The sequence below is a fragment of the Tauraco erythrolophus genome, chromosome 6 (genome assembly GCF_009769465.1).
Source record: "Tauraco erythrolophus isolate bTauEry1 chromosome 6, bTauEry1.pri, whole genome shotgun sequence".
Classification (NCBI taxonomy): Eukaryota; Metazoa; Chordata; class Aves; order Musophagiformes; family Musophagidae; genus Tauraco; species Tauraco erythrolophus.
The window spans coordinates 45,630,135-45,656,316 of record NC_141470.1 but is presented as its reverse complement, the minus strand read 5'-3'; the positions used below and the strand labels follow the sequence as shown (position 1 = coordinate 45,656,316).

Genomic DNA, 26,182 nt, shown 5'->3' with positions numbered 1-26,182 from the left:
GTATCACTGATACAGCACAGATTAAGAGAAAAGAGGACAAAACCAAAGCATGAAGCGGCTCAGGTAGGGGAAGAGCTTCTTTAAACTCACTTTGCTGTCAATCTAGCACTGATGATTCACTAAGCGTAACTCCCTCTCTCTCCTTCTGTGGCTTTTCCTTCCAAACTCACAGCCAGAAAACCTCTGCTACTGAGACAGCACCTCTGTACTGCTGCTTACATGATTTTTTGGTGGTGTTAGGAAAAAACTCAGGTGCTCTGTGCTAGTTCTCCTTCCTGTCATGACCTTATGAACTGCAGCTTATAAAAGCAAACTATTACTAATGTTACATTTTACTCAAATATTTAAGAGGCTCAGAATTGTGCAAATCTCAGCAGGCTGACTTCACTGGAAAACTGTGGCTCAAGCTTCCAGGTCAGTCCCTGCCCTCTGTAAAAATGACAGCCTTCACACCTATGCTGGAAGAATTACCCATACCAGATGAGTAACACATCACTATGCAACGCTGGACACAATGCTAAAAAGCTTCAGCTTCCAAAACACAAGCCTTCTATCACATTAGTTAGAAAATAGCTTGTGGATGGAATGTAAAAACGGAAAATTTTCCAGTAAAAGGCATCAGCATGATATGCATGTAGCAATTTAATAAAAGCTCTAACTTCAAAAAGCAACTGAACGAAGAAAATACCTTACTCTTGGCTTGTCTCTGTAAACACAACAAGTGGGGGTAGGTAGTCTTCTGGATTGTGTTCTGTGACAGGCAGAGGACTTCTGCCACCTGAATTCCTAGATACTTCCTAAGAGAAGTTCTCCATGGACTTCACTGTGAGCAGGGTTAAGCTCAAAGTAAGAAAAACAATGTTATGTCTAGCACTGGCTGAAAATTGCTGATGTGGAAAGTCTTCTTACCAAACAAATATTTTTTTTTATTAGGAGATTTAAATTCCAATACAAAAACATTTTGGCTTCCTGTGGCAAATTTCTACGTGAAAATTTTCCTTTCACCTTGACATTTCAAATTGATATGCTATTTTGTTTCAGATCTTCAGCTGAAGAAAACTAAACTGAAACACATCAAAACAAACATTTTTTTTTATTATTATTGAATTGACATTTTAACATAAAAACATGTCCTGTAAAAAATCAACAAAAAAGAAATGGCATTTAAAGTCCTCCTGACAATGTTATTACTTTATTTCTAAATATCATATTCATAACGAAAGAAATTCCCTTTCATACAATATTCATAGGGCAAGTCAAATTCTTTTTTTTGCAGTTTTAGATTTTCTTTCAAACTTCTCATGGGAAAATTTGTCTTTCAAACAGGTCTTATTACACACACAGTTTTCCTGTATTTCTTTAACTTCCTCTAGAGAGGGCTGCTTCTCATGCTGTATCTGTTTCAGTTCCCTCGTTTTAAAGTAGGAGTACCTAGTACCTGCATTTTCATAGTAATAGATCTCTAAAGGTGTTACATGAAACAGTAAAACTTCTTATTCAGTTTATACAAATAGAGCAGCTGAAGCAGAGTTTAGTGATGTGATTCATCTGTATTCATCCAGCTTTTCAATGGCAAAATCAGAATATGTAGCCTCTGGTCACATACCCTTTCTACCAGATAACAGATTTCATAACCCTGCATACGGGCTTTATAAATTTTCTGATGTTTCTTTTGAGTATCTTTACATTGTACAGAATAGACATTAACTCTACTGATGTCAACGTCCTAATTTTTACAAGTATTTCTACAGGAGTAGAATGCTTTGTATTACTAATTTACTCCAACCTATCAGTAGCAGTCAGTCGGCTGTTTGCTTGTAGTTCTTGCAGAGACTTTAAGCCTTCCTTCCAATAACTTCATTTTATTAGGCTTTAACAAATTTGAAAAACAGTTCCTAGAAACCTCGAGCTATGTACTTATTCCAAAAAGCCTCTAACTAAATTATACTTCCTAGACTTTTCAGCTCACTGAGAAACCAAGGAAGTCATAACAGAAAACCACTGAGAGTGGAGGTGAAAGAGAAGGGGAAAGAATCAGCCAGGTGAAGGAGAGCTGCTAAAAGAAAGCTACCAGGGCCATGTATACAGAGTCGTGAGACCATATCAGCATTCGATGGCAAGGAATTCCTTTCTGTCAAGCAAATCCCTGCTCTTAGAGAAGAGCAGAAACTCATCTGAAAAGGTCCATCACAGCAAAAACGACAAGGCAAGTGTTGTTTTAGTTCACGTTACCCCATGACAGCAAACAGGTAGGGAAGAAGTGTTCCCAAGTCTGCTGAAATACAGTATAAGGGGTTGCAGAGTGCTTCCTAGCTTTAATGTGCTTGGCAGAACAAGTGGCTAGTTGGTCCTTACAAAAACTTCAAAGTTTTTCAATATAACACAGCCCATAACAGAAGCAGTAGCAGAAAGAGCACAGTACATGGTACAAATTAAAACTGCATCACAGAGCGTGTTAGGCACTTCAGGTCACATTCACGCTGTCCATGTTCCTCCTCAGACCTGCTGCTTAGTGTTCCTATTGGCAAGGCACCTCTGAAGGCCAAGAGCCAGCCCCTGGAAACATTAGGCACAAAGATTTCATTAAAGGTAGGTCAGACCAATTCACGCCTGAGTCAACGGCGGCACAAGGCCATTTGAGTGTGCTACATTCACCTCCATGCTGGTTGCAGGAATGGCGTGGGGTGGTTTGTTATTCCATCCAGTGGCTGGGTTCTCTGACTGTTCAGTGCTTCCTCTCCCTCGAAGTTTTTATAAATCGCTAAAGCTGAGTAGGAAATTGTTTTTCCATGCTATATTTTTTTTTTTTCCCCAGTGAGATGGGAAAATTTTCACCATCATGTCAGGGCGAAAAGAGAAACATTCAAAAGTATTTTGAGTGTGTCTCTAAACGAAAGAGAGGCAGAAGAATCTTAGAGAGCGCTCTGATGGTGAAGGTATTCCATTGGGAGGCAAAAAAAGTGACACCCTCCACCCACTCGCAACAGGTTCAGATACTGCTTTGACTTTTCATTGTCAGCCAAATAGGCACAGCAAACACCACGCCTATGGTATATTCTGGAGTCTCTCTCTACTATCCCTCTTCTGTGTAAATGGCCAAATATTAATTGGAGTATAGGTGCAAGCCTGGTCTGTCACACTCCCAGGAAAATTCCCTATCCACTGATTTATAGTCAGTCTCTCTGACCTTATTAGTGCTAGAAAGTAGAACGAATGCAGAAGGAGAGACAATAATCAATCCAGACTAGAGAACAAGAAGTCTGGGAACGGGGCAGGGGGAAGAAGATAACAAATCTAATAAAGTATGAAATACATAAGGATAACAAGGATAACAAGGTAGGACTCTTGTCTCCACCACTCACCTGCATGAAGACATTGTCAAATACAGCCATCTCAGTAGCGCTAGTAAAACTTCATGCAGCTGCTTTGACAAAGCAGAGCAGCTTACTGATCTGTTTTCCCCCCTTCAGCTGTCTGATCACTTAATGAAACAGTCCCCAAACCCTGGCCTTTTATCTCCTGTTACACTAATCAGAGCTGTGATCGCACGTGCAAAAAGGAGACAAAGGGAAAGAAGACAGAGGGGCTTACCAGTGGAAAAACACTTACAGGACTACAGACCGAGAAAGACCCACCAACCTAAAATCCCACCTCTTTCAAGGCTGCGACACTGCACTGGAAAGTGGCATCATAACAAACGAGAAGCTTGAACTCACAGACTCTAAAGCCCAGGTCCAAATTACCAGGGTGTTAGCACCCCTTGCCCCCACAAATTGATTAAAATTCACTAAAATCTCCATGGGTTGCTCAGAGAAGCTGTGGTTTAAAAGATCTAATTCAAAAGACAATTAAGCCCCTCCCCCTCCCATTTTTAGACTAATTTCAGCACTCAGTTCAATGAACAAACAGGAAGAAAACACGCATGTGAAAAAAACCCAACAAACCACAAACAAGGGCTAAATCTCTATTCACAGAATCATAGAATCATAGAATGGTTAGGTTTGGAAGGGACCTCAAAGATCATCTAGTTCCAACCCCCCTGCCATGGGCAGGGACACCTTCCACTACATCAGGTTGCTCAAAGCCTCATCCAATCTGGCCTTGAACACTTCCAGGGATGGGGCATCCACAACTTCATGCGAAGGCTACTTTGGGTTTGACGCCAAACACCTGGTTCTCGAAATGAGAAGGGCCGGGGCTGGTCTGAAGCCACAGCAGCTCCTGCACAGGTGCTCTGGTGAGCCCTTCTGCAGAGAAGTTTCCCCAGAGGTCAGCAGAGCAAAGACCATGAGACCAGAGCCTGAATTCACACAAGTATTTCTGCTGCAAGAAACCCTCAGTCCTACCCAAGTGCCCTCATAGGCATTGCCACCAAGCTGCTGCTCTTGGGACAGCTCCTACTTCTGGAAGGAAACCAAAACCGTTCCTGCCGTTCCCTGCTCAAACTTAGGGATGAAAGCTCATGTTTACAACAGCTGGATACTGCCCGGGAAGGTGATGGGGTGATCTGACACCTGAAGTAGAGCATTCTGCACAAGTCATAGGGGTGAACTTTTAAAAGGTGCCAAATACTTACCTCTATAAACAAAGGGGAAGAGGCTCTGAAAGTTATTTCTGGTTTGGCAGCAGACGTCCTGTGTGCTGGGCACCGGGATTTCCCTCTGCTCTGTTTCAGCTCTGCTAACACCACCTGTGTGCCCGGCACCAGGCATTCCCTCTGCTCTGTCTCAGCTCTGCCAACACCCCATGCAGGTAACAGCCTGCAGTGTCACAAGAGCAACACGATTTTTAAAGATAAACGCCTTCCCTTCCTCCTCCTCCTCTTCTTCCTCCTCTTCTTTTTCCTCTTCCTCATCTTTTTCCTCTTCCTTCTCCTGTTCCTCCTCCTCCTCCTGTTCCTCCTCCTCCTCTTTTTCCTCCTTGCACATCCAAACCTCCCACAGAAATCAGTGGGACTTTATATGTAGAGAACAAACTACAAAATATAGTTGGGATAGTACCTGAGGTTTTTATAATAATGAAAGACGTTACTCTATAAAGAATAATGAAACTCTTTAGTGTTCCCTTACAGAGCCATTGTTTTCCATATGTTGGGCTGTATTGAATTGCAGTGGGTTAGGTTCCTTCACAAGAAGACATATCACACTGTCTACCACTGTATAACAGACACAAGCACCTCATTTCTTTGATATAAAAGAGAGTTTCTCCTCTGCTTGGAAGCGGGAAATTTGATTTGTTCAAGATTTATGTTTGATGTCAGGTGTCTGAAACTCTTGGATACGATAGAATTTACTGCTCCAAGGACAGAGAATACTTAAAACATAACTGCCATCTTCTCCCTGATCACCCCCAAATTCATTCTGCAAAAAGAACAGTAGGTTTACAGTGATATCATTATCTGGTCATTCTTCTAAATTACTGTAATTATACCATGTTATGTCTAAAGCAACCAATAACGAAACAATGACAGCAACTGCCAGAACAGCAGCAAGCAGACAGGATGAAAAGAACAGGAAAATGAGTCAACGGCCATAACTGAAAAAGAGAGATAAAAAAACAGTCATGAAAAGATTGGTTCTCTGAAGTAAACTGCAGGGGTAGGTGCTCGAGGTATCCTGCTCTTGCCTTAGAGGAAGGACTGAACTCACCACTCTAAACGAGTGGTTGCAGCCTCACTAATCCCATTGTAAATGGGTTCCAGTTCATTTGGACTGGGAAGCTGGATGTTAGAGGAGCCTAATCTTCTGCTGCACATCATGTCCCCCTGAGAGAAATCTGGAATGGAGAAATCTCTGAGAAAAACTGAGAGATGGCAGAACAAACAGGCTGAAATCTTTGAGGCAGAGAACAGAAGACTGAATATTTAGGCAGTTGTACTCTGACTTGCTACTGCAGTGGCTGGGAACCACATGGAATACAAGAAGAGGACGAATACTGACATGTTAGGTAGAATAACTCACAGCTTTTAACAGCCCTTAAAACTGGAGTGAGAAGAACAGTCTAACAGTAAGAATTACACCATTATATATCCATGCACGGAATCCATGAAGCGTAGTTGAAATGGTGCATCTGAGTATTATATTCCGTAACATTGGCCGTGAAACTATAGAATGGAAGTAAACTAAATGTGCATCACTATATTCAGAGCCTGAATAGAAAACAGTCTTTTTTTTTTCAGGACTGCAAATGATGCCTTGCAAAGCATCTTTTTTTCATTAATTTCTCCTGTTGTAGGGTGATTTAGTTCTGTAATTAAAATGAAAATTGAGTTTGTCCCTGCGCTTATAAGTCTTTCATTTGAGGAAATAATAAAAACCTCTTGATTCTCTTCTCTTTCACATCTATCAATTTCCATCTTTAACGAGATGAACATCCATGTCATTTTACAAGAGACTTTGTGGGAAAAGAATATGGACATTCATTAAAAAATTGTTATCTAGATTGTTTGCTAGTGTCACTTAAACATCAATTCCAACCTAATTGAAGCATTAACAGCTTTCAGATTAAAATTTTATTAAACCTCTTCAACAGTTCATAACTTTTTAGAAGTGATACAACTGATTAGGAAGCAACAAAACTGCAGTTCTGATGGAGAAGCTACCCATATTGACTGAATGTCTGATTCTATAAATATTTATTTCAGGTCATACGTTCTTACTATTGCAAGGGGTTTCACTGAAGTTACTCTTCTATTTCATTATTGAAAACTGTCACATAATTGTAAAAAAAGCTCTCTTTTTCTCAAATGCTGGTCCTAACTTACAGATTTCAATAACTCTGCAACGTGCAAATCTTGGGACTGTTACATGCATCTGCCATTAAAACTCCATCTCTCCATGTTACTATGATCTTTCAGATCTTTACTTTGTCTCAACTTCAGGAGAGTAAAAAAAATTTCTAAATTAAATTTCATTTTAACACTGCAAGTTTTTTCAAATGTCTGTTCATTAGGAAATTTGCCACGATACACGTAAGTTTCTCTCCTTTCTGACTTCCACCCTGCAGCTATTTCTTCATCTCACACATTTCAACAGCAAATTGGAAGAACTTTTGGATAAAGTTATTTTTTCAAAAAAATTTTCACTGTCCCTATTCCCCTGTGAACGTCAGACTTGGTAGATATATGGCTCTTAGAGCACTTGATTAAATCACAAAGGAGCCTCTTAAATTGTTATTGAAATAACTATTCAAACTTACTAAAAGCATTCCTAAATTTTACCTTAGAGCTTGGACATAAAAATTCTTATCCTCAGCAGCTTCATTCAAAGGTGCGTGAACTAATGCAGATGCACATACCTTACACAGTTGGAGAATGAACAATAATTTTATTGAACTGAGCATCACTGCATTGGACCCCAAAAAGAAACCTATTGAAAACATACTTTGAAGTAAACATAGTCCTGTATTTTTATTTTGCTCTCCTATCTTTCTTTGCAATGTGGTTGATATGTTAGAGGCATACCTTTTGCTGTACTAGTTAGAATTTTTTCAAATTATTTGTGTGTGAAAACTCCAGGTGCCAAAGCTTTTCAGTGAAATATTTCAGACTTTAATAAAAAACAATAAACAAAAATTGGAAAAATATATATGTACTTCCCTATATAGAGATATATTTCTCATACATAGTTGTACTGTTTTAGTTACTACGTGAAAAATAATCAGGATGCAATAGCATATGTCTTTGTCAGCATTTTCACAAGTAGGAGAAGTACACTTCTGAAGCATTACTAAAATAGAAGGAAACTGATTAAAAAATGGACAGACTGCCTAACTGAAAAATATGCAAATAAAAATCTTGTGATGATGTTCAAACAAAACAGCTATGTGAGAAAGAGGTAGTGGGATTAACACTCCCACATACTTCAAAACTGATTATTTGGACATAACCTTTGGTCACTGACAATCTATGATTTGCATTAATCCCTAGCTTAAAGAGGACTGTGTTGAAACAATTGTATTAGTAAGTTAGAAACTCTATACTATTCCTAACTGTTACGCAAATTTTCATTTCTGACATGTATTTTCGGGTTATTATTCAGAAAATGCAATTTTACCTTTGAGACATGACACAGCAACAACACAAGAAGAACAAACAGAAGCAGAGAACCTGCCCAACTTTATTCAGAGCCAACTTCCTCTCCTTTCTGTATCTGAACTAGATTCTTCCTCCTTTTCCCTTCTCTTTCCTTTTAAAGAAGGCTGGAATTGTTCTGGGACGTGCTTTCTTTTCAGAAAGTCAAAACTCAGATGGAAATCAATGTTCTGTAATTTATTCCCCAAATGTTCACCTTAATTTTTGTTTGGGTCTTTCAGGCCTTCCCTGAAACTCCAGTTTCAGCTAGGATTCATTTTCCACTTCATCTGCAAAGAAGTATGGTTTACAACACAGACTTCTTTCACAGTTGGAGAAAAAAATCAAATGGCTTCAAACAGGAGCAGCTACCAGATCACAGAATTGTAGAATAATTTAGGTTGGAAGTGACTGCTGGAGGTTTCCAGTCCTATCAACCTCCCTCTTGAAGTGATATCAACTTAGAGATCAGACCAGGTTAGTCATGACTTGACCAAGTCAGGCATTGGAAATCTCCAAAGATGGAGATGGCAAAATCTCTCTGGGCAACCTGTTCCAATGATGGAGAGCCTTCACGGTGAAAAACTTTCCCCTTATAACCAGTTTGAAACTCTCTTGTTTCAATTCAAGACTGTTGTTTCTCACTCTCTTCTCACGCAGCACTGTGAAGAGCCTGTCCTTCTCCTCATAGACACTGTCAGGCTGCTGTTAGGTCTCCCTGAAGCCACCAAAGAAAGATTTTTTTTTTAATCCCAGGTTGAACATAACCAGTACCCTCAGACCCTCTTTTCAGTGCAAATGCTACAGTTTTCTGACGATACTGGTGGCCCTCTGTCAAACTCACTTCAATTTATATATCTTACTTTTACTAGTGATCCGAAATGGGATGCAGTACTCTAAATACCAGGAATCTCTCTCCTGGAGAAACTAAAGGGGATTGTTTTTTTTTTTTTCCTGAAGGTCTCCACTTGTTTCCCTCCTTTGAGCATGCCTGTGTATACATACAGTTGCATGTTCACAAATACAGATATTGTGGACCTAAATATCTCTTCCCTGATTTTGTATAATAAAATGATATCTGGCTTTTTTTTTGATTATACTAATGTTAGTGAAAGAAAGATCAGTACAAAAATACACATTTTAACGTTGTTGTTTACACACGTATGCATTCAAAAATTGTTAACATTAAGGTGGCTTTAGGTATCCCTTGTACATTTTAACATTAGCCTCTAGTATTTGTTTTTTTTTCTTAAATTTGTTTCTCCTAAGTAAATGGATGATGTACAAATCTCAGTTAAAACAAGGAAACAAAGAAGAAAAGTATAAGAAAACACTTTTCCTAAGGCCGAGGAAAACCTCAGAGTAGAAGGAGGAGAAGGCACCCAACAGCCAAAATTCCCAAGCTGCTGTCAGGCTGGCACCACAGAGATGACAGAAGGTGGGAGAAGCTGGTAAAGCGATGAGAGAACGGTAGGTGAAGAAAATGTGCACTCTGCATAATAATGTGTCTCACTGCAGCTCTATAGTTCAGACGAGGAGTGGAGCATGTGTGGAAGCCTATATTTTACTCACTGGGGAGCTCTGAAACCCAAAAGAGAAATAACTCCAGGGAAACGTAGTCTTGAACAGCAAATCATCTAGCTAACTCACTAGGATCAAAGACCAAACTTCCACCTCAGTCCAAAACTGGCTGCCTGAAAAACACCCTCAGTGCTTACTCTAGACGACCATAGCATAGCGAGCAGTAAAAAGAAATAAAAAGACCCAGTAGACATCTATACAAGCATTCCTTAACTTGCCTTCAAAAACAAAACAGGGTTAATTTTCACTCATTTGAGATGGCCTGGGAAATGCACTCTCTACTTTGTCGTTCATGATTATTGTGGCCAGCCCACTCTTGGCCTGATACAGTCCCTGAAGCTTTATGCACACATGCCATGTATTCTTTTCTTCATCTACCTCATTTGGCATGTGTTCAAAGTACTGCCACATCTGCATGACACATTGCACATGTTCATGTAATATATGGGAAACTGTAACTAAAATGTTAAGATGTTCCTAAGAATCCCCATAAAAGTGCAATTAATTACTGACCAAGGCAAAAGATAGGCACAAGACCTCAAACATTGCTACTTATGCACTTATAAGAGCCCTTCTAGAACCTGGTGAGAGATATAAAAGGCAGCAATTCCGGGTGGCCTTCGGCTTTCCTAGCTGCGTCTCTGCATGCTTGGACAATGTCTCTATACAGAGAGGTTGTGGAGTCTTCATCCACGGAGATGATCAAAACCCATCTGGACATGTTCTTGGGTAACTGCTCTAGGTGGCTCTGCTTGAGCCAGGAGAGTTGGACAAGATGACCTTCAGAGATTCCTGCCAGTCTTTCTGTCTCTGTGTGTCCACTTCAGAATGCATTAAAAAAACAAATTCTCCAAGAACAACAAAGTAGGAAATAAAATCTTTCATTTTTGATGTTCTGAACTACTTTGTAACTTGTATAACTTAGTAGTGATACAACAGTTCTTGCCCCAGGGGATATTCAGATGAGTATTTCCACACCTTATGACTAAATCTTGCAAAATACGATCATCAAACTTACAATGAAATTCCACCTGTTCAAATTAAGTGCCGTAAGTTAATAACATGGTACATTCTAATGGTGATTTCTGCAAGTCATTATTGTTAACATTTCTGAGATTTAAAGTATTTACATCAGTAAACTGAGGTCACGCTCTACTGACACTTGTTAAATACTGTATGTTAGTGCAAATTTGACACAGTATCTCAAAAACATTACTTAAAAGTCAGTGAAATATCACCTGCAATGTGCAGAGATCAACACAAGCAAATTCTTAATTTATGAAATATCAACACAAAAATTGCATTTCTGTTTTTAAATTATTCTACAAATCCCATTTAAGTGAGTAATAAGGGCACTATAATAAATTCTTACTAGCTTGGAAAATCATAACGTAATTTGTGCACATACTAAATGCTGACCAAATTCATTAAAAGCAATAATCACAAATTGCTTGGGGTTTCTATTCACTATTAACAGGCTTTAAATAAATGCCTATGAGGTTTAGGAACAAAAGTTGTTTTTAAAACTTCCCTCCAAGGTTTTAATAAACTTAATGAGAAGGGGAAACTCTAAAAACCTCTAGAAACCCGAGTATTTTTCACTTGCAAATGCTGAAACACTGAAAACATACACAGTTCTGCTACTGCAAATGCTTTTTAGTCATAACTAACTAGTCCTCTTTATTTCTGATGAACGTAATATTCACACTACGTTTATTATTTACCTCTGCAGCCCACACCCCGCATCACAGACATTCAGCCTTCAGATTCACAATTTTCTGCTGTGTTGATGCCAATTCTCCTGCCTTTAACCTGCTGGCAGCTCTATATCCCCTCTCACACAGGAGGTTAGGATGAAATGAGAGCTGTAACCCAACATCACTCCATAAAACAACCTCACTCCTTCACTGGACCACACAGAGCTTTTCCTTAGGGACTAAAACCCACCGATCCTTGCAAATGGTCAGTGCAGCCCACCTAAATTAATGAGAGAACGACTATTTCTCTCACTCTAAGTACTACTACAGAACGTAAAGGAATTAAAACATACATATTATGGTGGGATTGAAAAGAAAACAGTGTTTCAAAATCACAGATTTGATTATTTTAAAATCTATGTTGATTAAGTCAGGTACATGCAAACAATCAGGGAAGAAAGAAGCACTTATGTCAACTGGTTCTTTTGTCCCTGTGTTTTTAAGTGAAGCATAATTATAACACAGCTTCTTCATTTTTATAACTGCCAGCACCCTTCCCTTAGAAGAAATGAATAGAAAATTTAGGCTATAAGAAAAGGACTTCTATTTCAAAGAGATGGTTGGTGAGCAGTAAAGCAGAAATGCAGACCTTGATTCATTGATGTATTCACATTTCCAACAAATACCTATTTGATAAGGCCATTTCCTCACTCACAGTCAGACGCAGTACAGAAAATTTCCCCTATGAGTCACTGATTTATACTGGTATTAATTTTTTTACCTGTAATAAACACGCAATGCCTGGATTTCTTCTTCTAACTTTTTGCAGCGTTGAAGAGCAGCCTCTTTCTCTTGTTGCAAGGCTATCAATTCTGCCTGTGGCAAGACAAACGACAAACAATTTATTCAGAATATCCCTATTGCTTTGAAAACAAAACAATCATTTGTGGGTTCATTTCAGCCATGCTTTATCATGATGACATACACAAAGTCACACTGTTTTGTAACACTGCCTATTTAATTCTTACAAAAATTCCTTGTTCTAGCGTTGCAATTGTTTCTAGTTTTTTGCCTTCTCACCCAGGATGTGGTTTATAGGGGAACGAGGGAATCCCTGAGAAACCACTGTCATCTCCCATGGGTAAACCCTCCCGGATGCTCCCTCTCCCGATGTTCGTTGTTTATTCACACTGTGCTGCAAAGGACTTGTGACTCACGGCCATTATGGAAACTGCAGCATGTGGCTTGTAAGATCAGGAAGGTGGCCAGCCCCAACACGGCCTTACGGCTAAAGAGGAGGCAGGAGAAATAAGCACTCATGTATATTTAATATAGCTCTATAGCTTAATCACCATTAATTTTAAAATGTCCAGTTTCAATAGCACTGCAGGACTCCCTTGAGGGCCCAGGTACCATATAAATTATCTTAAAATCAGCAGATGATTAATTATTGTAACAACAAGTAGGACTGGGCTTGCACAGCAATTCTTTGACACATGAGCCTGAGCATTGGGCTGCTTTCCAATGTTTTTAATTCATGGTGTAAGTTATTAATTGTACAAATTGTAGAGCCCCAAACCAAGAGGCACATGTGTGAGAAACGCTGACTGTGGATTCTGCCAACTCTTCAGGACAGTATTGTGGAAAAGTTTCTTGGTAAGTTAAAGACCTGTTACATGAGCTACAAATGCATGAAGTGAAATGCACGGAGTTCAGCCTCTAGCTCTGCGAGACTTGCTGTATAATCATGAGCAATTCTGTCTGTACGCCTCAAAATCTCGCTCCTAAAACAGGGCTCCCACTTGCTTCTGTTTCCTGTTTGTCTGTAAGTCTTCAAGGCAGGTGTTTTACTGTTTACTGTCAACTCCCAGTCATCTATGGGCAATTTATTCTGCTGGTTGATTAATCATGCCCTGGATAGATGGCTGACTCCTGGCAAATTTTATTAAACACCGCATTGCACAAATGCAGCTACACAACCAGTCTCTGCACTGTGTTGCTCAGCGTGTTATGTTGCACCCAGGGTTTTGCATTGCTGGGATACAGGACCCAACGCTGTAATTGCTCCTGTAACAGACATTCATAAAACGTTAACAGCAAGTTCCCTGGAGAATAAAAACAAACCTTCTTACTATATGGAGGGTGCCTTCAGCTTTAAAAGGAGAAAGTGTTAATGTTTAACCTCTGAGTGACAGTGGTTTTAGAGCTTCTGATACTGAAAACAATGTACTGAATTGCTGGCAAACCCTAACTCCTGTCAGCAAGAGGTTAAAATCCTCTGCAGGTGAGCCTCTTGCCCAGTGCTGCTTACTGCCTTGCAAGCAGAACTCACAGAACACAAGGATGTTAGCCAAACCAAGCTATTTTCTGTAATTATGCTGTTCTGTAGGTGAAACAACATTCTTAAAAATTGGAAAACACGCTTGAATCAAAGTAGGTGGTTTGTTCTAGAGGCCAATAATTAACATCCTTGCCAATTTTCAGTGTACTGTGAAGTGTGATTGAAATGGTAGACTGGAAGGAAATGTTTGCAGCTGACACACCTACTCACGGAGAGATTAACGGCTAGTCTCTTTGGAGAACTATCATAAAAAATACACCTTATGTTCCACTTGCTTTTCAGGACAAAAGTCAGAAGGCACTAGAGTCTGAAGACTCTTATTTATGTCAGTTTTTCAGCAGAGAAAACTGCACTGATTTGACTGGGTTTGCACCAGTAAAAATAAGCAGAATCATGTGTTTTGGATTAAAAAAAACCCAACAGCTACAAGAACTGAGAGAAGAGAAGTAGACATTTGCTAACCTCCTCAGTAGCACGCAGCGGGGCTACTACTAGGGAGCTGCATGAGACCAACAAAAATTCAAGCACAGGAGTTTTCGTGCACAGCATGTGGCCATGCAACAAAACAAACCATCATTCAAAGGCCCAAAGAGCGGTACACACAAATAAATGACTCAAATATGCTCCCAAAAGTGAGATGCCTTCCTTCATGAAAAGAAGGAAAGCAAAACAGTGCCCATAACAAAGCTAAATTGCTAACTAAAATAATGGTGCCTGCACTACTATAAAACATTTGGAAGACTCCTATAATGTATATTGAAATCCATCCACAGTGCACATGGCAAAAATCCTACATGAGCTCACCTCTAGTAATAACAATAGCTGCTTGGGAACTTTTTAACAAAATACTATTCCTTCGGAAAATGTCAAGCTGTGGAAATTGGAACTCTTCACAGAAATGGATCAGTTTTGATTAAATTTTTTTGAGTGGTAGGGTAAAGAAGGGGCAACAAGAACAAAAAGAATTGCACCCAGGTTCCTCTAGCAGAGGTTTTCCTTAAAAAGGTTGATTTAGAGGTGAAGTTGGTCACCACTTTGGCATAGGGGTCACTGTCAGTGAAGTTCCTGTGTATCCCTGAAAGGGTATTCTGATCACTGAGATATGGTCTCTTTCTGACACTTTTGTTTCACCCACAAGTTTCTACGCTTTCATATTTGGTTTAACATGGCTAAATCCTTCTCTCTTTTCTGTCTCCCACCCCACTTTCCGGCAAAAGAGAGTTCTTGTTTCTACAGTTCTCCCATTTTGCATTTTATCAAACAGTTCCTTGTTGAAAATTTAAATTTTCCAATTAAAGCCAGAAGCTAATTGCTACATATCAAACTTAAAATGGCCAGATCTTGACTAAGAAAATCTCATCACTGAGCCTTTTGCTGTTGCTTTTCTTTCAAAATATTTAAAGGAACAATGCTATGTGTTTTCTTAACGCAAAGGCTGGAAAAATAGAAGACTTAAGCAAAGGAAAACAGAGGGTAAAACTAGTTTTTATCTTTTCCTAATTCCTCTAGGGCAAACATGAGCACCCTCAACTCTAATCCAAATCGAAAGAGGTAAGAACACACAGCATCCTATGCTGTTAGGTTCCCTGTGGGTGAGATATGGCTTTTATACTGCTTTTCAACATCCAACAAAAGAAAAACATTCAGTGAACTAACTTGAGCAATAAAGCTTCATAGCTTTATCTTCTTCCTAATTTGTTTTCTCCTACATTTATAGAAAGCATCTATATTTCCACCTATATATATTTATAGATAGCATATATTTTTCCCTCCTTATATAGGCTAAACAACCAACCTTTTCTGTTACGTCTCAGTAAGCTGATCTCTCATCAGTATTCTGCTGGCAGTATGTCCTAACTCCAGAGGAAACATCTTACCTGATACATTCTTGCGTCCCTTTTGCCTACAGTCACCCTCTGATACCTGTCTGTTCTCCTGCCCAGTGGTATTACCCAGCTAACAGTGGAAATTTTTGTTCATCCTGAAATGATGATACCTTACATTTGGTACCATTGAAGTCCACGCCACTGCTTTTATTTTTCCAGTACTTGAGGCCATTCCAATCTTTCTGCAAGACAGCTTGAACTTGCTTTGTACTAATAATATCTCCATTTTGCATTAATAACATCTCCCAGCTCTGCGTCATCAAGCAATTTCATTGGTACGTTGTTGCTCTTCATGCCAAGGGTTCTCAATGACAGCATTAAAGAAAACTGGTTCAGCACCAACTGGTGAGAAATTGGAGAGAAATTCCACTAGTGAAATCCTTGGACCTTAACGTTTCTCCTTTCAAAGCTGTTTGTTGTTGCTTTCCTGCTAACTAGTTCCTTATTGCCTTTAACTAATCCCTCATCTCCTTCATGGGTACATGACATTTTGCAGACAGACATGAGCTCAACATGCCCATCCTTCCAAACAAGAGATGCTAGGTGAACTCAGTTAACAGCAATCGGCATTCGCCACATCAAGCTTGTGCCTGCTTGTAAAATAACAATATACACATTCTCCACTGTGATTAATAATTTTCCATATGGCACCACATATAAGCTTACGTGTCAGCTTATATTTAACAAGTTCCCTTGTCTAAATAATCAGTTATCATACCAAAGAAGAATTCTTGCATGATCTTACTTAGTGAAATTTGTACTTCAATCCACTGTTGATGGATCCATGCTTTAAAAACATTTTCCTTCTGAATTTACTCTGAAAACTCACAATAAAGACTAAATAGTTTACAATTGTCAGAATTACATTTTTTGCCCTTCTAAATATAGATGCTGCCTCTGCTAATTCCACGTCTTACTACACCTTACACAGCCTCATAGGATTTATTAAAGAACTTTACTATCATTCCTGCAATTTCAGGTACCAGCTCTCTCAGAACTGGAGATGGAAACCATCCATTATCCCAATCTGTGCACAACAATCTATTGAACAGCTACGATGTACTCCATTTCTATACATTCATTTTTCTTAACCCCTGTCCTCATAGTTGACAACATCATTGCCCAATGCTGAGAGAAAAAAAAAGTAAAATCACACATTTTTGGACCTAATCCGGATTATCCTTGATCTCCATGCCATTCTCAGAGCAGTGGCACATTTCCTCTTTCCTTGTTCTCATTTCAGTTGTCACACTATTGTTTGTTTGAATTTTCTTTCCAAGGGCCTATTTAGCTTAACCTCTGGCAATTTTTATTTGTCTCTATATTGCCTGTTTTCTATAACATAACTTTCTTGCTTAAAAAGTACTCTTTTTGCAGAAGAATTCTTCTTATTTTATTCTTATTGAGATTATAATTAACCCAATGAGAACTGCAATGTCTCCCACCCAAAGCATTCTCCTCCTGCTTGACTGAGATACCTGTTAATGCACAGGTATTCCTTAACTCACTAATAGTTGCTAACAACAGTTTGCTTTCTACTAATCCAGGATATTCCTATGGATTAGAAGAAGGCTGGATGAGAAGTCTGGAGAGTCTCAAAGGTCGTTTCTGCAACTTACGGACTCAATCATTTATGCTTGGTAGTGCTGTATAATGGGGAAAGACAGCAATAACGTGTCTTTCTGCTCCTTTGATCCTATGTTATCTGGAGTCTGAAATGGAATCTAGCCACAAATGGACAACTGAGAATTGCCCCCGTTTTTCTTGGGGCGGAAGTATCTTTCTGCTGATACTAGCAGGTTAACTGGACAGTAAGAGGTCAGGTGTCTTCTCAGGGCAGCATGAGACTGGGAGGGGGAACAAAGGTTTCTTTCATTCTGAATTAGAATGAATAAGCAAGAAAAAAAATCTGGAAAAATGTTTTAAAACCAAGAAATATTTTTAGCTTACACTACTTTTAAGGCTTTTACATTTTACACATCATGTCAATAAGAGAAGTAGGTACCGCATGATAGAGCAGTCATGTTGTGACACATTATGACATCCAACTTCTAACCATTCTGTTATTTTTACATTAGCAGCTGCTACTTAGTGCAGATTACAACAGCTCATCTTATTTTCTATATCAAAGTGTCAACATATCAAACTGTTCCACCAACAACAGAAGCAGGTGATGCTTTGATGTAGAAAAGAATATAAGCACTTGTCTTATTAATTAGGGGATCAGAGGTTTTCAGGGTCAACATAAAGACTCTGGCTAACATGAGGGGACTGAAAAAGCCTAGCACTCTAATAATACACTAAGCGATCTTTTTTTTTTTTACATCACAGCGCTAACGTGTCAAAATGTTTCATTACAATACAAACAGGGGACACATTGACCTAGAAAATTAGGTAAAATGTTTCAACTGCATTTAAGTGTCAGTTGCCCTTGACGATTTTAAAAATGAAAAGTGAAAATTAGGACTCTTCTATAGTAGATGTTACAAATTATTGACATATAATGAAATACATAATTAACAATAATCAAAATTTAAAATTAAAACTTCAAGTTGAATTTTCGAAGTCTGAAATGTAGTTTCAAATATTCACCAAATAACACATCTGGGAGACAAGCTGAGTTGAAGAAGTTTGAAATACTAACTGAAATCATTAGAAGCTAATGAAAAGTTGTTTCTCAACACATCATTTTCTAATGGAAATAGGTTTTACTAAACCTGTCTTAACTTTTGAGAAAATCAAGCAACTGTATCACTGATCTCTGATGGATCTGTGCTGCTGTGGAGGATCAGTACAGCTAGAAAACTACCCTGAAGAACCAGCTGAGGATTGTTTGCGTGTGTGAATTTCAGGGTAACACTGGTGGCGGTGGGAACTCTAACAGCCTTTAAGCTACATCTTCCCCCAACACACGGCCACAACCACACCCGGGTTGACATTCCCTCTGGGTACAAAGGAATGGGATCTCAACAGCAAACATGACCTTTATGAGTTTGCATCAGGATCAAACAATTAACCATAATAAGATTTTACTCTACAATCTAATACTATTGTTGGTCAGAATAAATATCAGTTAATTAAACTTTTTTTTTTAATTTAATAAAAAAGCATTGTTTCACTGGAACAATAATGCCCTCTCAAGACGCATTGGTTTAGATGGAAATACTTCTGAGGAATGTCAGGCAGAATTTCTGACAGAAGAGTGAACTCCTTCCCAGCCTGATTGATTAGGTTATTCGTTTTGGATGCAGAAATTTAATGTTGAATCGCAGTCTCTTGCATTAACTCACTCTGGACATGGCAGACTCCCAACAGCGAGAATACTTCCCTGCTCTGAACTCATGTGAATTACCCGTGTTTCTGGTGACTTCTATTGGTTTATATCCTCTCTCTGCAACTGTTAACAAATAATCTTTTATTAAATTGCTGAGTATATGAAAAGCAGATCCAGAAAGAAGACACATTGTGCGAAGGGAGACTAACTCCACAGCCCAGTCATCAAAATGTTTGAGGGTGCCCAACTTGGACCAGGGAGCTGAAATTAGGGTTTTCACATATATGATGCCAGTGCATCAACACTGGCTTTTTAGCATGTATAGGTGCATCTTCTTCAGTTACTTTACAAAGAATATCTTAATGTTTTCTCTTATTAGCACTAAAAATGGTAACCCTGTAAACTTCCTTTTATTCCAAAATGGAATTGTCATTTTCAAGAAGTGTTGTGCTTCAAGCCTACCTAATGCCACCTTCGCCAAATCAGTCTTTATGTTATCCCTAATTTAATATTTTTAGGGAGCTTTTCAGAAGACTTGTAAAAGATGTCGCTATCTCAGGTCCAGACTATTGTCTTCATCACAACAACAAATTCCCAAGTAAGAATACATGATCATACCATATGAATATTGCTTGTACGGTCATTAATTTCTGAGAGGTCCTGTTGTGACTAAGATGACAGCAACAGCCCACAACAAATATTACACAGATTGTGCAATCAGGAAAATAATTAATAAATCACCAAATGGCTTTTTACTGCTCTGTCAAAGAAAATTAAAGGATCCAATAGCATTTTTGCCCAGACTAGGTACATATCTGGTTCATTTTATTACAATAAAAGCAAACTTAATATCTACTAATTATTTTAAAGCAATAGCAAGTGAACCATTATGCCTGAGATGTGAATGCCTCATTCTTGTACTGCATGGTCACATCACACTTGGAAACACACTGTACCAGCAGTGTTTGACAAGCAGTTTATGGTTTCACCTAATGATATGCCCAAACGAGCACATATTACAGGCAGATTCAGTCCATTATCACATTATGCAAGAAAGTGCCTGTATGAAATGTTCATGATATTTTTCAGTGAAAAGTAAGAATCTGCGCATCTAACCTTAGATACAATGTTGATACAAAGTTTCTTCATAATCTGCAGTATTATTTTGTAATATCCTATAATTCTTCCAAGCAATATATGGTATACTGAAATTGCAGGAAAAATTAGCTATTCAAAGGACAATCCAAGGCATGTGATGAGCGTGTGAGACTAATACATGGAATCATTTTATTGTAGAGAATGATTCATAGAGTGAGGAAGATTAATTTGAAATTCGCCCCTGTGAGTTTGACCCCAAACTGTAATTGACTTCCCAGGGTCAAGATTTCATTTATGGTTTCCATTTGTTTGAGTACATAGCTAAAAAACCCAGAGATACCATCATACATACCTACTATGTGCACATGGATAACTAGCTAAGGATACCGCAAAGCTTATTTCAGGTAAGATATAACCTTAGTGACAACAAAAAGACTCCTGAAAACTTTCAAGTATGACAGCTCCAAAATACACATTCATAGTTGGATTGGGCTTTGTTCATAAATCATGTCATGTGCAGAGATGCTGAACTTATAGCACAAGGGATATTATTAAGAACACAAGCTGGAGGTGCTTTAAAATAGCAAGTAGTTAGGTCTCCATATACAGACATGTAGACACTTATCCCACTACTAAACCATGATGCGTACTGCTAGAAGAAAATCAAAAGAAAACAATCGATAAGACTTTGTTTTAATAGAGAAGCAAAAAGCCATTCACAACAGTTATTTTTGCATAGTAGCTATGGCTTTAGAATCTATATGAAAATAACAAGAGTAAGTTAATTCTTTTACGCCTCAGATTAAAGACAGCTTACAGCTGTGGGCATATGGAAAGGGCGCATTTCTCCACGTTCTGTAATACAGGTTTTGCCTTGGTGATATCACACACTTTGTTTCGGATTTAAAAATCAGTTGGACAAATGCAATTTCAAATAAATAATGGAAAGACAACAGCAACAGAGAGAAACTTGTCTTATTTGAAGGGAAAATAAAACATGTTGTTGTTGCAGGCATGGTGTTTACTGTTTATCTGAGGAAGCCTTCTTATGTTGCCCTTCACGGCTGCATAGGTAACTGGACTAAAAACCAGACACATTCCTTATAAGGCAGACCAGGTTATCAAATATAAGCTTGAAACAAAGAAGAAAAAACCTCTCTGATCTACTTTAATAACAGACATGTTTCCTTCAACTCTGAGAGACCTGACTTGCCTCACACGCACCATGAAGACTACTACACTTTAAAAGAAACTTTACTGGCAATCTCCTTAGGGGAAATCAAGAAGGAAATGACTGTGTTGGTTGGAGTGAGCTGAAGAAGCCTTCCAGGTGGTTTCTGAGACCTACTGGCAGATTACTCTGGGAAACCTTCAAATGTCAACACCCATGATAAACCAGTTGTCCACGCAAATGACTTTGACCACCTACGATATCAAGTCAGTGTCTGCCACAAGCAGCAAGTCGTCAGCACAGGATCCAAAAGGTAGTGTTGTAATGTTTTCTCAGAAGCTTTGTGGTAACAAAGACCCTATTCAATAAAAACGTTTCCCTCAGCCCCTAAAGTGTCCTATCCAGTTCGGGGCGGAACTGAACTGGCAGAAGAATAGAAGAAAGTTTGCATTACAGCCAGATATGTTTTATCTGTGCTGCAGCCAGAAGCTGTGTGCCCTTTCAGGGCTCTCTGTCTGGTACATTTTCAGGGTCCACTAACAGACCCCAAACTGACCACAGGAGTCACCCCCCTATTGTTAAAAAGAACTGGCCAAAAACCATGCTCTGGCCTTGAGAATCTACTGGCATGACCTGCTTTGTGTTATTATGCCAAAAGAGCTCTTCCGTCCACCCCTAAAAGGAAGGGCTGCTAACACCAGATTGTCTGAGAGGAATAGGCCCTGGTACACAGTATTGTTCAAAGGTATTGTCCAGGAGTGTGGGTTAAAACCGCGCCAGGGAGCTAACAAAAAGCACAGATGATTGCATGTCTCTATGCAAGCCCACGCATTGATCCTGTTTTAGTTACTAGAGCAGGTCACATAATTGTATTACCAATTTATAACTGGTCTTGTCAACTAATAAGGGCTTAATAAACTTGACCAAGATTGATAAACCTGACTTATACATGATTTTGACTGACAATTTGCTTCTCTCGCTCCCAGTAAGCTGCTGAGGCACTCTTGACCGTTCATCAGGTGTCACCCACAGCTCCACTCCCAAGATGCAGGAGTAAATCTTGCTCGGGTAAATCTTTCTAACCTTACTTCACTAACCAACCTCTATTGCAGACCCTCTTTTATAGCAAAATCCTTGGCTTTGAGCTTTGACCAGCCATTGACTATGCTCTTCCATTGCCGTTTGGACTTGGTTACCCTTTGACTTCTCTATTACGAGACACTGACTTACTACAGTTCCTTAGCCCTGATTTCAGTGTGACACCTGTCCAACTGAGACACTGCAACTTTTCACAAGTCTGTTTTCTGTAAGAAAATACGTACACTGAAATCATTCATGCTTTATAAAACGGGAAGAAAAAAACATGTAAGGCAGTAACTTGAGCAAAAAAGGAGGTAACAATTCACGCTCCAAAGCTTATAACTGATGCTAAGTGATAATATACTCCAAATTATAACCTTTCATGCAAAGAGACAGAATGACTGTTACCTCTTGACAGACAGTACTTCTGCAGAAGACCGCAGTGTCTAATCCCACTATCAGAATGAAACTACAAATCTTTCATAAAAGCCATGAGTCTGTACGCGATCATAAAAATGAATTGTCCCAATGACTTCAGTGGGACTGCTTCAGTCCATAACTCTTCCAGGATTTGGAAAGAAAGGCAGGGAAGAGCTTGAGTTAATATTTAGATACTTCTCCTTGTGGTCTTCCCTTATGTAAAATGAATTACTAGCAGGTATATACACGCAAATTTATCTGATATTTTCATACACACAGAAACTCAGAATCAAAGTGCTGAGTTCAACAGCAACTGTTGCACTTAAGAAAACAATAATTCATTATTGAATAAATGTATCTGTTAGCAGGAAAATTAGGAGTAAGAAAGAACCCATGAGTATATACCCCACACTGACATGTCCAGACCTTAACTATCAAGACATTCTCAACCCAACTTTGAAGCTGGCAAACCTATGAGTACTTCTTCTTTAATGTCTGAAGTTCTCATCAGACAACACAGCAAGACAACTGGGGCTCTTCCTCCAGCTGGATTAATTTTTTGCCTAGCATTTTTGGGAAAAAGACAGAGCTGCATGCCTGCTCCTGAGGCTGGCTGCACTTGTGCAGCTGAGGTGACTGAATTTCTGAGACACTGTGAATAAGCTACCATCATGTCTCCTGTGACAAGAGAATCCTCACAGATAATTTTAAACAGTTTCACTCTCAATCTATGCAATTCTAGACGTGTAAAAGGGATCAATCATACTGAGTCTGAATAGCCAGTGCTGATTTTGACCAGAATAACTTCCTGAATAATGATTTCTCCACAATCTTACTGCAATGTTTGCCACCCAAGTAGAACTCAGACTAAGGATTTAAAATCAAAGCAAGAAAAGTGAATAGAGGTGTTCATGAGAACATACGTCTAAGTCTTTATAGGAGCCATGTGTCTGATGGAAAAAGTACAGGAGAGGATTCAATAGATGGCACTATCTTATTGAATCAGCAGCAGATGGAGATCTCCATGGATTGTTATGGACACTATACCATTGGATGAGATCTGTTGATACAGGTGAGTCACCTTCACTCAGGACTCAAAAGTATGTTCTGATACTAAAGCTTTCTGGTCCTTTCTGCTAAAAATCTATTTACTAAATTTTATATGAGGTAATTCTATTTTGCCCTACTGCGTATCTCTCCAACTAGATTCTGTTCGATCTCTGCCTTGGGCAAAAGGATTCTTTTAAGTTCCTGCCTAGTTTTGGTGCATAGTTGCAGAAGACATCTAAATTTCTGTTGCAACTCTCTCAGAATCAAGTACATTTCAACTGGGAAAAAAGGTAGTTGTGCACATATGACAATTCTTGTAATGTTCACTTTGCGTTTCATTGCAAAATGAAACAAAATAACCCACTGAAAAGATCAACCTTTTTGTCAACTATCAAATGCTCCAGTGATTTTCCACAGTATAATCTAATGCAGAAGGTGCATTTCTTTCCTCTTATTTGCACAAGACAAAAGAAACCATTTCAATCACCAAAAATTCTTGTGTACAAAAATCACGTCCTGATAAACTGAGACAGTAAACACTTCTCTATGTTACTATCTCACAGTTAGAATTTTAGCCAATACTTTAGTCTTTATTTGCTGAAAGCATATCTTATACTTTTTCACATTTCTTCGCTTGCACACCTGTTGAACTAAACTTGTCTTGCCAGAATATTTTTAATTATGCAATCTGTATTCTGTCAATGGCAAGCACTTGGGTAGAATTTCTTATATACTTTTCAACATACCCAGCAGACTATTAAGAACTCAGTGTACAGAAATATTTGCCAACTGAAATGTTAGAGAGACAAGTTTAATCAAGTGATCTTGACTAACTTTTAGCAAAGAATCACAATTTTTTTCATCATCAGTTTGCCGCTTCAAAATACCTCTTTAAATGCTATTTCTTAGAAATTTTTGTTGACCCAGTCATTCACACAATCTGCAATACATGCCTGACTTGGATAATACTTCAGGCAATAGTTCCATTAATACTTGAGCAGTATTTCTTTTCATAGGTAGCATAATGAATGCCAAATTTGTCTCCAGCTTTTAAGAAAATTTGGTTTTTCAGGGAAAATCCTGACCCATTGAAGTCAACAGAAGTTCACTGTTGACTTCAAAGGGATTAACATTTCCCTGTATTTGTATACATGCATTCTCTCTATTTAGTGATGAGTATTCCAATTATATGTGTGCTGTGCACAAGGATAACACACAGAATAAGTCTAATTAAGAGAAACGTCTTTGACTTTGTGTTTGCTGACTGATACTATAAACGTAGATATTTAGTCAAGCATTGTGCAGAACTCTCTCCAATTCTGTACTGATAAAACGGTGAGATATTTGTGCAATGCAAGGTGCCACCTGGCATTTACTTTTAAACTGACCAATGTTTGCAAGTTTCATCAGAGGAAGGAGAAAACACCCTCTGTGCAACAAATTTTGTGAAGGATCTGAACAGCAGTAATAAAATTCTTCAAATAACTACTGCTTTCAGAATGATGACACCTTTTCTGGGAAGCAGTGCAGGGCTATTAAACTCATATACAAATGGGGAAACCCATTACTTTTTTTTGGAGGCTGCTGGATTGGTAGCACTATTGCATAGGCACACTGCTGCGGGTTGTAGCTGTTGTATGAAACTCCACAAAATGCTTTTGATCCATTTTATCTTGCAACTTAGCAAAGAAATGTTGCAATAAGAAACACCAACAAAGATCTGAAAAACTTAAGCTCTGGATTACCATATTGTGTTCTCCTGCCATTCAATGTGTCAGACAAAGGCAGTGGTGTTCAAAGTAGAAAAAGAAAAAGAGAAAAGAAACTGGTCACAGAAAGTGCAGAGCACAAAGTAAATAATATTCCTCCACATCCCTACTCTTTCATAGATTTGTTGTTAAAAGAGTTGCTGCAATTAGGCTTTTGTTAATTACCAGCTGTTGAAACAGATGTGTTGACTGTCCTTATTAGCCAACAGCTGAGACAGGAGAACAATTGATGCTCTCTAAAACCAACAGCCAGCTGCTTTGCAGTAATTATCTCCTATTGATAATACAGGTGATAAATGCAGCAAAAAGGTTATGAGCTTCAATAACCAAGGTACTGTTATTGAATATCACTGGAATTTATTCTAATTTTAGAAAATGAATAGAACAGTAAGTTGTTACGTCTGCTTCCTATCAGCATTGTGTCAAGGTCAAGCAATATGCAAATAATAGAGGAAATACAACCAGGGAAAAACCCACAACATTTGTTTTTTTTGTTTTTTGTTTTTTTTATTATTTATTTTAACCCTCTTACTGTATTTTAAATGTCTTGCTGATCTTTAAGGAATGCTTTCTCTTTCAGGTGAGTGTGACTAGATGTCACTCATCTTTAACTAAGTTTCCCCATATGCCTTTTCTTGCATTCAATTTTGCCATAAATGACTTTTTGGAATGTGCAGATGGTTATTCCTACCTGTTGGGAAATGTTATTATACAATATGTAGTAAGATATGATAAACAAATGAT

At 38.6% G+C, this 26,182-nt stretch overlaps 1 protein-coding gene across 2 annotated transcripts in view; it reads right to left on the bottom strand.

The window, feature by feature from the left end:
• Positions 1-26,182, bottom strand: part of MIPOL1 (mirror-image polydactyly 1) — a 167,274-nt gene that overhangs the window by 36,330 nt on the left and 104,762 nt on the right. For both annotated transcript variants that reach the window (XM_086613306.1, XM_086613305.1), the window contains exon 11: positions 12,131-12,225. In XM_086613306.1, coding sequence (XP_086469432.1) covers positions 12,131-12,225 — 95 coding nt within the window. The remainder of the gene's footprint in view (positions 1-12,130; positions 12,226-26,182) is intronic.